The sequence below is a fragment of the Nestor notabilis genome, unplaced genomic scaffold (genome assembly GCF_000696875.1).
Source record: "Nestor notabilis isolate BGI_N333 unplaced genomic scaffold, ASM69687v1 scaffold10467, whole genome shotgun sequence".
Classification (NCBI taxonomy): domain Eukaryota; kingdom Metazoa; phylum Chordata; class Aves; order Psittaciformes; family Psittacidae; genus Nestor; species Nestor notabilis.
The window spans coordinates 13807-25085 of record NW_009935139.1 but is presented as its reverse complement, the minus strand read 5'-3'; the positions used below and the strand labels follow the sequence as shown (position 1 = coordinate 25085).

Genomic DNA, 11279 nt, shown 5'->3' with positions numbered 1-11279 from the left:
TCTTGCAGCAGGATGTCTGAAAAGTGCTCAAACTGAATTGTAATGCTGATTTGTTGTCTGTTTGCAGTGTTCCGTGTTGAACTCTCCTGCACTGGCAGACTTGACTCTGAGGTCACAATACTAATGCAGCTCAACTTGACAATAAATTCATCAAAAAACATCACAGTTTTAAATTTCAAGCGAAGGAAAATGTGCTACAAAAGTAAGGCATCAAGTTTCAAATACTAAAAAGCTTTTAGTGTTTAAGGTATGCTAGGAAAAATGAGTGGGAAGGTATATGAACTGGGACACAATTGACAGTTCTTGAGAGTGAATACTGAGAGGATAGGAAGAAACCAGGTTAAATTTTGCCTTTCAGAGAGGAATGGAGACTTTGGTAAAAGGAGAATATGATGGATGAACAAATTCCCCCAGTGTTCTGCTGCACTGACAGACCTTTTTACATATAGAGCAAAAACCATTTTCTCCATTGTGCTTGGAAGGAAGAAACAAATTCTTCAAAACTGCAGCACTCTGAATATTCAGATTGTTCTAAGAATTACCAACAAAATCTACTTAATCTATAAATTGTGATAAAATTGGCTGTTTAGTGATTGTAAGCAGGTGTTAGTCTTTAAGACTTGGAGTACAAAATGATATTGGTAAATAATGCAGACTTCAGAAATCCTTGATCAACTCTTCTGGGTTTTGACTTGGGAATCTGGAAGCACAATTTATTCTTGGGTTGTTTCTGTCTCCTGTTGGTGCTTCCTAGAAGTAGCTTCATAGGCATTGGAAGGAAATTATTTTGGAAAGTTGCAAGAATGGACCCTCTTTAAAAATGGCTGTGGTGTCCTGTTCTCAGGCAACTTTGGAGGATAACCACTTCTCTATTTATGTGCTCATTGTGACTCTGCTCAGTTTGCTCGAAGCCTTTAAGGACAGTATTTGGCTTTTCAGAGGTGTGTTTGTCACTTCTGTTCAGTATGAATGTCTAAGGATGAACTTCTGGAAGGTGTGGGTGAAAGGGCTAGCATGGCTTTTTAGCACATAATAGTGTGATACTCATGCTGTACTGATGTTCCAGGAAGATCATTCTTAATTTGAAGTGTATCTCCAGGGAAAATGGAGTTCTGGCAGATAATTTGCTTTTTTTTTTTTTACCTACGTACTTTTTCAAAGATTCTAGGTGGGGGAAGTCAGCACTGCTTATGCATTCATAGCTTGTTGAGCTGCTGAATGTGCAGAGGAGGTTTCCATAGGTACCACATAGTTACCTGGGTATGTGAGATAGAACCAGTTCCTAAATTATGCAGAGAATTCTTGCAAAGATTATGCTTCTGTGGGTTCATAAGAATGGCAATGACAGTGATCGTCCTGGTGACTTTAGTTCCATATTTATGAGTATTAAAACAGGCATAACATTGTTCATTCTTCAGTTTTAAAACACTGTAGCATCAGCTGAGAAGGCACAGTGCCCATGGCTGCATCTCTTACTTCTTTGTAGGACGAGTAGCATTAGACTTGAGCCAGAATTTCTTCCAAAAAGATCAGGGTAGTATTGATTGAAAATTTGAGGTATTATTTTCTATCCAGTAGTAACTGATTCTGTGAGGTCTTTGTTGTTTAGTGTCTTAGCATACACTCACATACTCTGCACCTCCTCTTTCTACTGTTTGCTGCTTTGGACTTTGGTGGACAAGCCGGAAGGTTTTTGAGGTAGGTAGATTCAGCATGGCCTCAATGGACATGTGTATCAGTGGTGAAATACCTGATTCATGCGTCTTAAGTGTGATTTTTTTTTTTTTTATTGTACAGTGGTTAGGTATTTAATAAGGAAATCCAGAGATAATAGTAGTCCTGAAGTCAGCTCACCTATTTGGAAAAGCAGGTTTGTTTTTCCCTAAATGAGGCAGTTGACTTCCTGTGAAGGGCTACAGTAATAAATGTATACCAAACTTAATGGTTTGTCTCTCATCTGTTTAGAGCTTGAACCAGAAGTAAAATCGCCAGCATCTGATAAAAACAGCAGCAAGGCTATCTGTGAGTACTTCTGAGTGCACAACTTACTTTGTAAAAAAAAAAAAAAACAAAAGAAAAAAAAAAAAAAAAAAAAAACTAAAAATGGGTATAGTCTCTACTATTCCCAGTATTTTAGTGGGGTTTTTTTGAAATTAATTATTTTGACTGGGAATATGTACTACTGAGGAGGGAAAAATCCCACTGTTATTCCCAGTCTCTTAATAACTCTAGTTTTATCATGTCTTTGGGGTTCTGGTTTCCATATAGGGGTCTGATCTATTTTCTTGACTAGGACCGGTCTGGTTTGCTGGTTTAACTTGTTACTATTGAGTGAATAGAATGAGGTAGTTTCTTTTGCTCACTCCTCTTCTAGCTGGAAATACCAACTGATTCTGCTCAGCCTCTCTAGTACCCCAAATGTAGACATTTCTGCCAAAATGCCTTTGGAAAGCAGTGGAGCACATCGCTCAGTTTTCTCTTTACCACCAGCTGTCTCTTCCAGGGTAGTTGTTCTCTACAATGCATGATTTAAAACTGGGGATGGCTTAGGGCTACTGCCTCCAGCCTCTCTGCATATATTGCTTCTTAGCACAGCACACAGCCCTCTGCTGCCAAGGTGCAACTGCAGAATTTTGCCTTAAAACTCACCACCACTGAGATTCTTTCTCAAAAGAGAATCAACTGCCCTGTTAACACTGCTGCATTAAGATTCAGATCAGGGGGCCTTAGTCCACCCATCACACCCTAAAACTGGGACAAGAAGCTCAAGCTATGTGCTTTGGTCCATTTGTTCAGTGAGTATGCACCGCTATCATGCTGCACCTAGGTATTAATCTGACTTTATTTACTGTATTGGTGTGTGTCCTGGTGTGTGGGTGACTCCTGCTCTTGCAACCCTAACTAGCACGTCCATGCCACGTGCTCTGTTGGGGCTCATCTGAGCTGCAGACTTGGTTTGTCCATGCTTCTACTTTGTTTGCAGCCTGAGAGCCATGGAGGAGGTTGAGCAATTGTGCAAGGTAGAACCAGCAGGACCAACAAGACTACTTTAGGAGGTTCCTGAGTAGCTTTTATCCTTTAGTAGGAACCCTCCTTTTGACCCAATAAATAAATACAGGCATTGAGAGGCTTGCTTTGCCCTGCCCTGCTTTGTTGCAGCAGGAACTGTGATGCCTACTCTTTTGGGGACATATCACAGTCTGGCTTCTGCTGGACCTGGGAGGCAAGGCACTGGGAGGCTGTCTGGGGACCGCAGCACTGCCCTCCTGACATGTCAGCCTGCTGGGAACTAACAAAATGTTGTTTGTTGTGGTTTTTTTTTGTTTGTTTTTGAGAAAGGTTCAGTAACTTTCACCTTTCTCTTTCAGTTGATCCTGTAAATGCAGCTCCCACCACTTCTACCCGTGTATTTTATATCAGTGTAGGCGTGTGCTGTGCTGTTATATTCCTGGTGGCAATAATACTAGCTGTCTTGCATCTTCACAGCATGAAAAGGATAGAGTTGGATGACAGGTATGTATTCAAGTTTTTCACGTACTTTCCTGGGACATGTTTACTCAGATTTGTGGGAGTTCTGGTCTCAAAGTGAACACTCTGCAGTAGCTTGCATTTTCTGCTCTTGATGTCAAGCTGTAGCAGTTACTACCTGTGTAGAGTTGTGGTAAGTGCTGTACAGCAGAATGGCAGCAGTTGCAGGTTCTTTGCTGTTTATGGGGTGGAAGGTTTGTGGCTGCTGGGTTTTTGCCAGAATAGTTGCGTGGATGGCACACAATCAGGAAGTTTGGATGGAAGCAGATCTTCAGGGATTGTCAGGATTGAAGAAAAATTTGACAGATAACTGGGCACGCTGAAAATAGTTGATTTTTACGGACTTTTACAGGCGATTGAGTTTGTTTTCTCTGTTCTGATGGATTTACCAGTATTCACTTTGGACTTGGGATAAATTGTGGGGATTACAAGTGGTTGGTTATAAAGCTGAAAACATGGAGCTCTCCCATATGTATTTTCAATTCTGAAAAGACAAATTGGCACATGCATCTGAAAAGGACTTGTAACATGAACCCAAGGGCAAGGATGTGCAGCTTGCTTTAATTCAGAAAGGAAAAGTATCACGTTTGTAAAGTATGTGAATAGTGTCATCTATGAGGTTTTGAGAGACTTGTCTCAACCTAGTAATGTGATCAGATGTCCTTTCATCCACTCCATTGTACTTGATTTCTGTGGAGATACAAGCTAAAAATTCATCGAATGAATTTAGGTGAAGCTCTGTGGTTTGCAGGTATTAAAGAATTTGCTCTACATTGATGTATAGCTTTCTGATAATTTCTGTGAAGTTTGTGCAGATAGTGAGATTTAGTTCTTCAGAGAGCATTGTGATGACCTGGGTTTTTTTGAGCCCAAAGTTGTCTGACCTGATAAAACCTTGGATGAGCTTCTGGGTAAGAGCTGTGGTCAACTAGTGTTGTGGCAAAGGTGCAGCACAGGCAAAATGTGCCTGAAAATCAGGATCTGTGGAGTTTTGTTTTCAGAGCAGGCAGCATGCACAAGGAACTAGCAAAGAGACTGTGAAGGGATGGTTTAGCACTTGGTTGAGGAGCTGGTTCAGTGTTACAGCTTAGCCTTGGTGTTCTGCACTGGTATTCTGTATCATCGGTGACTGCTTGATGTAGCATCTAGCCAAGGAACTGGTGAAAGAAGAAACAACTTTGGATTTGGTTTTGAATCACAAGCTCGGAATGTTGTTGTGAAGGGGTTCTGACTCAAAGATGATAACATCATTAGGGGTAATGACCTCCCAGGAGCAAGAGAGGCTGAAAACCCCACTCCTGATCCTCTTAATTTAAAAAAACAGAGCTAAATAAAAATGAGGAAGATTGTTAAATAGAAACTAAAGCCAGGCAGCTGAATTTACAGGCTGCACATGGACTATGTAAGAACATTGTATTGAAAGTTCAGAATAAATGCTTGCATACCTATCAAAGGCACTTGACAAAATGCCACAAAAGTTGGCATAGCTTAACAGCAGGATAATGGAGGTTATTAAAAGCAAGAAGGCATCCTTCAAAAAGTTGATGTAGTGTGCAAGTAAGAAAACTGAGAAAGTGTGTGAATATGAGCAAGTGAAACCTAAAAACCAGAATGAAGCCAAGCAAAAAGGTAGCTTTTCAAACCTGCAACAGACATAAAAAGAGTAATTCCTTTTTCAAGGTTGCCTGCAAGAGGAAGCCAGCCAAAGAAATCTGTAGGGCTTGTAGATGGTCAAGTTACAAAAGGAGTTTCCAGCCGTAAATGCAAGTTCTGCATCAGTGTTCAGTGCAGTGACCATGCCAGGACACATCTTTCTGGGCATTTCACTGAGAGTGGATCATATTGAGGCAGCTTGTAGTCGTGGTAGTGCGAACAGTTAAAATAAGCAGTAATAAGTTGCCAGCACTAGAGAATATTCATTCAAAAACTTTAAAGGAAGTTGAAGTAGGGACCACCAACAGTGACTTCTAACCTTGTACTAAAAACTGTGCTGAAACCCTACACCTGGAAGACAGTGGGTGTGGGAATGACTTTAAAAAAGGTTTCCAGAGAGAGCTTGGGGCCAGCTATTAATCAGTAAGCCTGAAGTTTGTGTTAAGTATTAGTAGATTCTGTTCCAAAGAAAAAAATCCAGCAGGTGCATATGTGATTATGGTATAATGGGGCTTTCTTGGGGTTTTTTTTTTTTAAAGGAAGTCTTGCTTCAAAGCTAACAGTGGTCCTTTAAGGCATCACTAAGCGTGTCTAAAAATCCTACAAGGATGGCTGGCACTGCTTGGTCAGTGCTCAGTAGCAGCCCAAGAAGTAAATGGAATCGTGATTATTTGGTAAGGCAGAGGGTTTCACCCAAAACCAATCTCTTCTTTGTTCTCCTCATACAGTCAGCAGAATGGAGAAGGTTTTAAGTTTCAAAAAAATGGGGGGATGTTTCTGTTTGGAAGGGACATGAAAAAAGTTTCTTCCAGCCCTGCCAGCTGAGCTAGTTACAGGTACTGCCTTTGCCTGCCAGGACTTGCTCACCTATTCTTAGGCTATTATAGCTACAACAACTCTTTCTGTAGGATTTTTGTCTGTGACGGTAAGACAGAAAATAGCCCTCTGTATAGGGTCAAACAACTGTTTACAGCAGTGAACTATAGGGAATACATTTTTGATCTTTTCTCCAGCACAGGAACAGAAGAGCAGCTGGTGTGCTCAAAGTGTGCAAGAGGAGATCACTTTGGCTGCAAAACCTAGTTAAGCTTTGCAGGGTGTTATGGGTGCTTCCTGTTTGGCTCAAGCCACTGCTTCCAGACTTTTGTAGTCATTGATTCTCAGTGGGGTGTTGGTACAATGAAACTAGTGCATACAAGTCTTCTCTGGAATATAGCGTTGTTGTTTCTGGGGTGATGGGGGGTTCTTGTTATGAGTCTTTTGTCAACTTGGTTTTCCAAAAGTGGGGGAAAAGTACTGGAAAACAGCAAATTCTGCAAAACAAATAGGAGGAAGTTATTCACACTCAAAGGACAGAAGTGTAAAGACTTTTGGGGTGCCCAAAATACATTTTAGTTTGTGAGAGACTTTAAAAATGCCATTCTTTAAAAATCTATCCTGGAAAATCTTCTGGTTTTAACTTTGGTAAGTTAATTTTGAATTTTTTCCAGTGGCAAGCAGTCATGTTCATATCCATTTTTGTTTTAAAACAGCATTAGTGACAGTAGCAGCTCACAAGGTTTATCCCAGCCTTCCACACAGACAACACAGTACTTGCGAGCTGACACGCCGAACAATGCAACGCCAGTAACCAGTAAGTGTTAATCTAATTACAGACTCTCACAGCAGACCCTTTTGTGCGCAGCTGGAATATTTGGTGATAGGGCTCACACTGATTCAGTATCAAGTAGAAGAGAAGAATCTAAATAATTTCCTGTCTCTGCCAGTTTGCCTCTCGAGTTCACATGGTGTGTGGTTTTATCGAGCCATGCTGTAGTCATTGAGGCCTCCTTAAGTACTGGAGCCCAGGAGCCATCACATGAGCACGATCTTGTGTTTTGTTCAGCGGGGTATTCTCCCTGCATGTAGATCAGTGAGCCAGAAAGGCTTCACCTATATCTGTGAAGCATCTGTTTTCTTAACACTGGAAAGAAGCTGCCTTACACAGTCCTTAGCAGATGGTGGTATAGAGCTGGAAGACATAACAGCAAGTGGAAGTATCCAGCTTGCCCTAGCATCCGTTCCTGCATGGAGACGAAAGCAACTGATGTCATCAGCATGTATTACTGATGGTTGTGTTCTCGTCTTGTTTCTGCAACCAGAAATGGAAATGCATGGGAAAAATTCACTATAGGTGGTCTATTCATGATCTCTTTTAGTTTACAGCTTTGCTTGAAAGAACATGAAGTAGAGCAGTGAATTAAAAGGAAGTTTGGCAGTGGTTTATATGCTCCTTGATAGACTGACCTGGTAACTGATACCTAGCTATGTTCTGAGTTAATTCTGTAATTACTGAAGGTATTTATTACCTGTGGGATGTTTACTCTTCCAGTTACTTTCTGTCTTCTCTAGTTGGAGGGATATTCCATGTCGCATCACTCTAAGAAAGGGACTGTTCAGAGCCCAGGGAAAGTGGATGGTCTAGGGCCACATTTGGTGTGCTGTTCCTTGGCAGTTCAGTCTCATTGGACTGATTGTGTGCCTTTCCCTTGTGCTGGCACTTAATGCTGCTAGGTTGCAAGAGAATCTGGGAAGCTGAGCCAGCCAAAACCTGACTTCTTTTGTAGAGTGATGGGTTTTTGATTGACTTGGGTCTCTGAACTGGCTTGTAGCCTAGCTGTAGGAGCACCAAGATGGGTGTTTAGAGGGTATGGGTTTCCACAACTGAGCATGGAAAGAAGTAGCTTAAGATACTGCTGGAGAGCCCACTTGAAAAGATCTAAAGTGAGGTACGAGTTTGTATTACAAAGAGAGAAAAATGGGGGAGCCCAGACAAAGGAACAAACTATCTCTTGGTTAAACTGAAATTGCTGTTTTTCTCAAAGTGGGAACCATCAAGCTGAAATAGTACCTTGGCACTTCTGACCTTTTCAGGAACTGTAAATTAAATGGTTCCTGGTGTCATCTACTGCCAGCAGTGTTTTTTCTCTTCCGTAATGCTCACAGTAGAACCATTTAGGTTGGAAAAGATCTTTATGATCATTGAGTTTTGTATTAGTTGCCTGAAGAGATTTCACTGAGTGATCTCATGAGCAGAAATGTCAATGTAGGTCTGTTATTTAGAGCTAGGTAGATGTAATGATTGACTTGAGTGAGAACCCAAAGTTTCTTCCATGTCTCCTGATTGCACTTACTGGTGATACTGACCATCCCAATTCCTGAGGGAGCACTGCAGAAATGTAGTGATGACTGTGCAGCCTTGCTGTGTGTTCCTGTTTCCTCCCCACGTGTGGCAGCAGGTGTTTACCTAAGAGTGAATTGAAACTTTGGGAAAGCTTTGGATTTTCTCTAAATTGTACTGTATTTTTTGTCATCTGAGTTCACCTTTCCCTTGCACAGAGCTGCCTTTAAAATTTATTTAGTAGAAGCATTAATTTAAAAATAGACATCAATATATGTAAAAAAATAAATTCCTTTCCAGAGTTTGGAAGACACCTGGGCATGCAACTGGTTCTTTAGCTGGTTTTCCCTGTTCCCACCCAAAGGCCTTCCCCAGCCTTTTTGTTTTCAGTCTCTTATCTCTGATTAGTTGTGCTGTTGATAACCTATCAACCTCAGGTTTTTAGGTTGGCCCTCTAAGTGAATATGATCCCTGGAAACTTATAACTGAGCCTCTGGCAGAAGGTGGGAAGAGTAAGATCATAGTGATGATGAAACCCTCTTCACCTTGACGAGCATGGTAGCCACTGTACCTAAATGGCACCTGTTTGCTGTGTTTAGTCCTTGTTGTTTTGTATTGTCTCTTGTTTTGGGACACCTGTTGGCAGCACAGGAAACAGTAAGAACAAGCATAAGAAGAAAAAAGATTCACAGAATCAGACTGGTTTGGTTTGGAAGGGACCTTAAAGCTCATCCAGCTCCAACCCCCTGCCACAGGCAGGGACACCTTCCACTAGAGCAGGTTGCTCCAAGCCCCTGTGTCCAACCTGGCCTTGAACACTGCCAGGGATGGGGCAGCCACAGCTTCTCTGGGCACCCTGTGCCAGTGCCTCAGCACCCTCACAGGGAAGAGCTTCTGCCTAAGATCTCATCTCAATCTCCCCTCTGTCAATTTAAAGCCATTCCCCCTTGTCCTGTCACTACCTGCTCTTGTAGACTTCTTCTCCAGGTTTCTTGTAGCCTTTTAGGCACTGGAAGGTGCTCTAAGGTCTCCCCAGGATCTTTTCCAGGCCGAACAAGCCTGCATTGAACAAAGCCAGATTGGATGCATGAGAGCAACAGGAAGAACAGTCCTTCCACAGTTGTATCAACTTTTTTTTTTCAGTAACACTTAAATTAATTCTGAAGATTTCTCTACTAATTCATAAATGTGTACAGAAATATGCAGGCCTTTCTGACTGTATTAGTGTATCTAGATGTCTAGAAGTGCCAGAAGAGGGCACTGATAGTTTTCGTTACATCCTGCTGGTGAAAGATATCTTCCTCACTCCAAGTCTTCTCAGAGTCTCTGACTGTGGTCTTTGCGCTTCCCTGACAACAAGGAGACAGAGCTATGTCAATTGGCTTCAGTATATGAGGAGTTTACTTGCTGTTAATAATGACAGTTGATTGCATGACAGTAGATAAAATTCCTGGGTGGTATTTTTTTTCCCCACAGATTATTACATTCACATGCCTTGGGTTTTTTTTTTTGTTGTTTAATACTATTAAACATTATTATTCTTTTAAAGATTAATATATAATCTTTTTCAGTACATGCTGTTTCCATGTCTTTTTACCTGTAGGTGGTGCTGAGGTGAAGCAATGTGCTTGTGTTCTTATTGTAAGGGGTATTTATATTGGTTTGTTTGGCTCTGCTGGCTCCTCAGGTTATCCTACATTACGGATAGAGAAGAATGATCTTAAAAGTGTCACTCTAATGGAAGCAAAAGCTAAAGTGAAGGACATAGCCATCTCCAGGGAGAGGATCACTCTAAAAGATGTGCTCCAAGAAGGTATTTACAGGACGTTTGCTGGCTACAACATGTTGTGTACATATATCTATATTATAGCTAGATTTTTCAGAAATTAATCATTGCTGATCTTCATAACTGTGGTGAAGGACAAGAGTGATGAACTGTCTTTGCATTTTGGGGGGGTTGGGTGGGGAAAGTGGTTTCCAGAATTCATTAGAATGGGGAAGCGACAAATCATGCTCAGTAAATCATTCAGCTTGTCTGTCATAATAACCTGGTACTTTATTTAAAGGTCCTTTTATTTAAAGGAAAGGGTTAGATGGCTAAGGAATGAGGAAATCAGTTGGGGATGTAAGTGGCAAAGTAACTCACTTTTGTAAGTTACTACAGGAGAGATTCTCCAACAACAACAAAAAATGGAAAACAAAAAAACCCTGAAGCCCACAAAAACCTTAATTTGCAAAACTCACTGTCTCAATTTGATAGCTTCCAATTTGGAATCTGATCAGCAGATGCAACATTTACAGCTCTGATATGAAAAATTCAAGATTACCTGATTTTGTATAATGTTTACTTTGGAAGTGTTCATGCACAACATTAATTGGTTCTTGTTGATACTGAATTTGGGAAATAGGCTTAAATATTTAGGGGTTTTGTCATTAATCTTTACTGCTGAACCTACAAGTCTGTGTTCCCTGAGCCTCATGAGAAATCAAACTTCTGAAGCTGGAGATCTGAGATACTCATCCTTTGGAGGCAGAACTGCTAAATGTGTTGCATTGCTGCCTGGAAAACAATGGGAGGATGCTGCGATCCCCGTTTAATGTACGCCTCTAAATCTCTGTGGAGGTAGCTTTGCCCTCCACTCCAGTGGTTGTTCTGCAAAAAGCTTCCTTTGCATGCAGGATGTGCTTTTTTTCCTTTGTACTGTCTGCTGCTTGTAGCTGTGATGTTCAAGAGTCATCTGATGACCAGAAGTGACTCAGTGCTGCAGCTACGCTTTAGATGTTCAGCACCAAGTGACAGAGCTGCTTTAGTCCACCAGATGTGGCTTAAATGGCTGCTGAATTCGATGTAGACCCAGTTAATACTGGGATCTTGTTTCTTGGCCTTCGGCTCTTATGCAAGCCTGTCAAAACCTTCAAAAGTTGGAGAACTAAAAGA

General features: G+C 41.3%; 1 protein-coding gene across 1 annotated transcript in view; it reads left to right on the top strand.

Annotated features, from left to right (window-relative positions):
• Positions 1-11279, top strand: part of LOC104408179 (tyrosine-protein kinase RYK-like) — a gene marked incomplete at its 3' end in the record, with an annotated part of 16883 nt that overhangs the window by 3444 nt on the left and 2160 nt on the right. The window contains exons 4-8 of the mRNA XM_010017688.1: positions 68-202; positions 1966-2022; positions 3369-3513; positions 6714-6814; positions 10029-10154. Coding sequence (XP_010015990.1) covers positions 68-202; positions 1966-2022; positions 3369-3513; positions 6714-6814; positions 10029-10154 — 564 coding nt within the window. The remainder of the gene's footprint in view (positions 1-67; positions 203-1965; positions 2023-3368; positions 3514-6713; positions 6815-10028; positions 10155-11279) is intronic.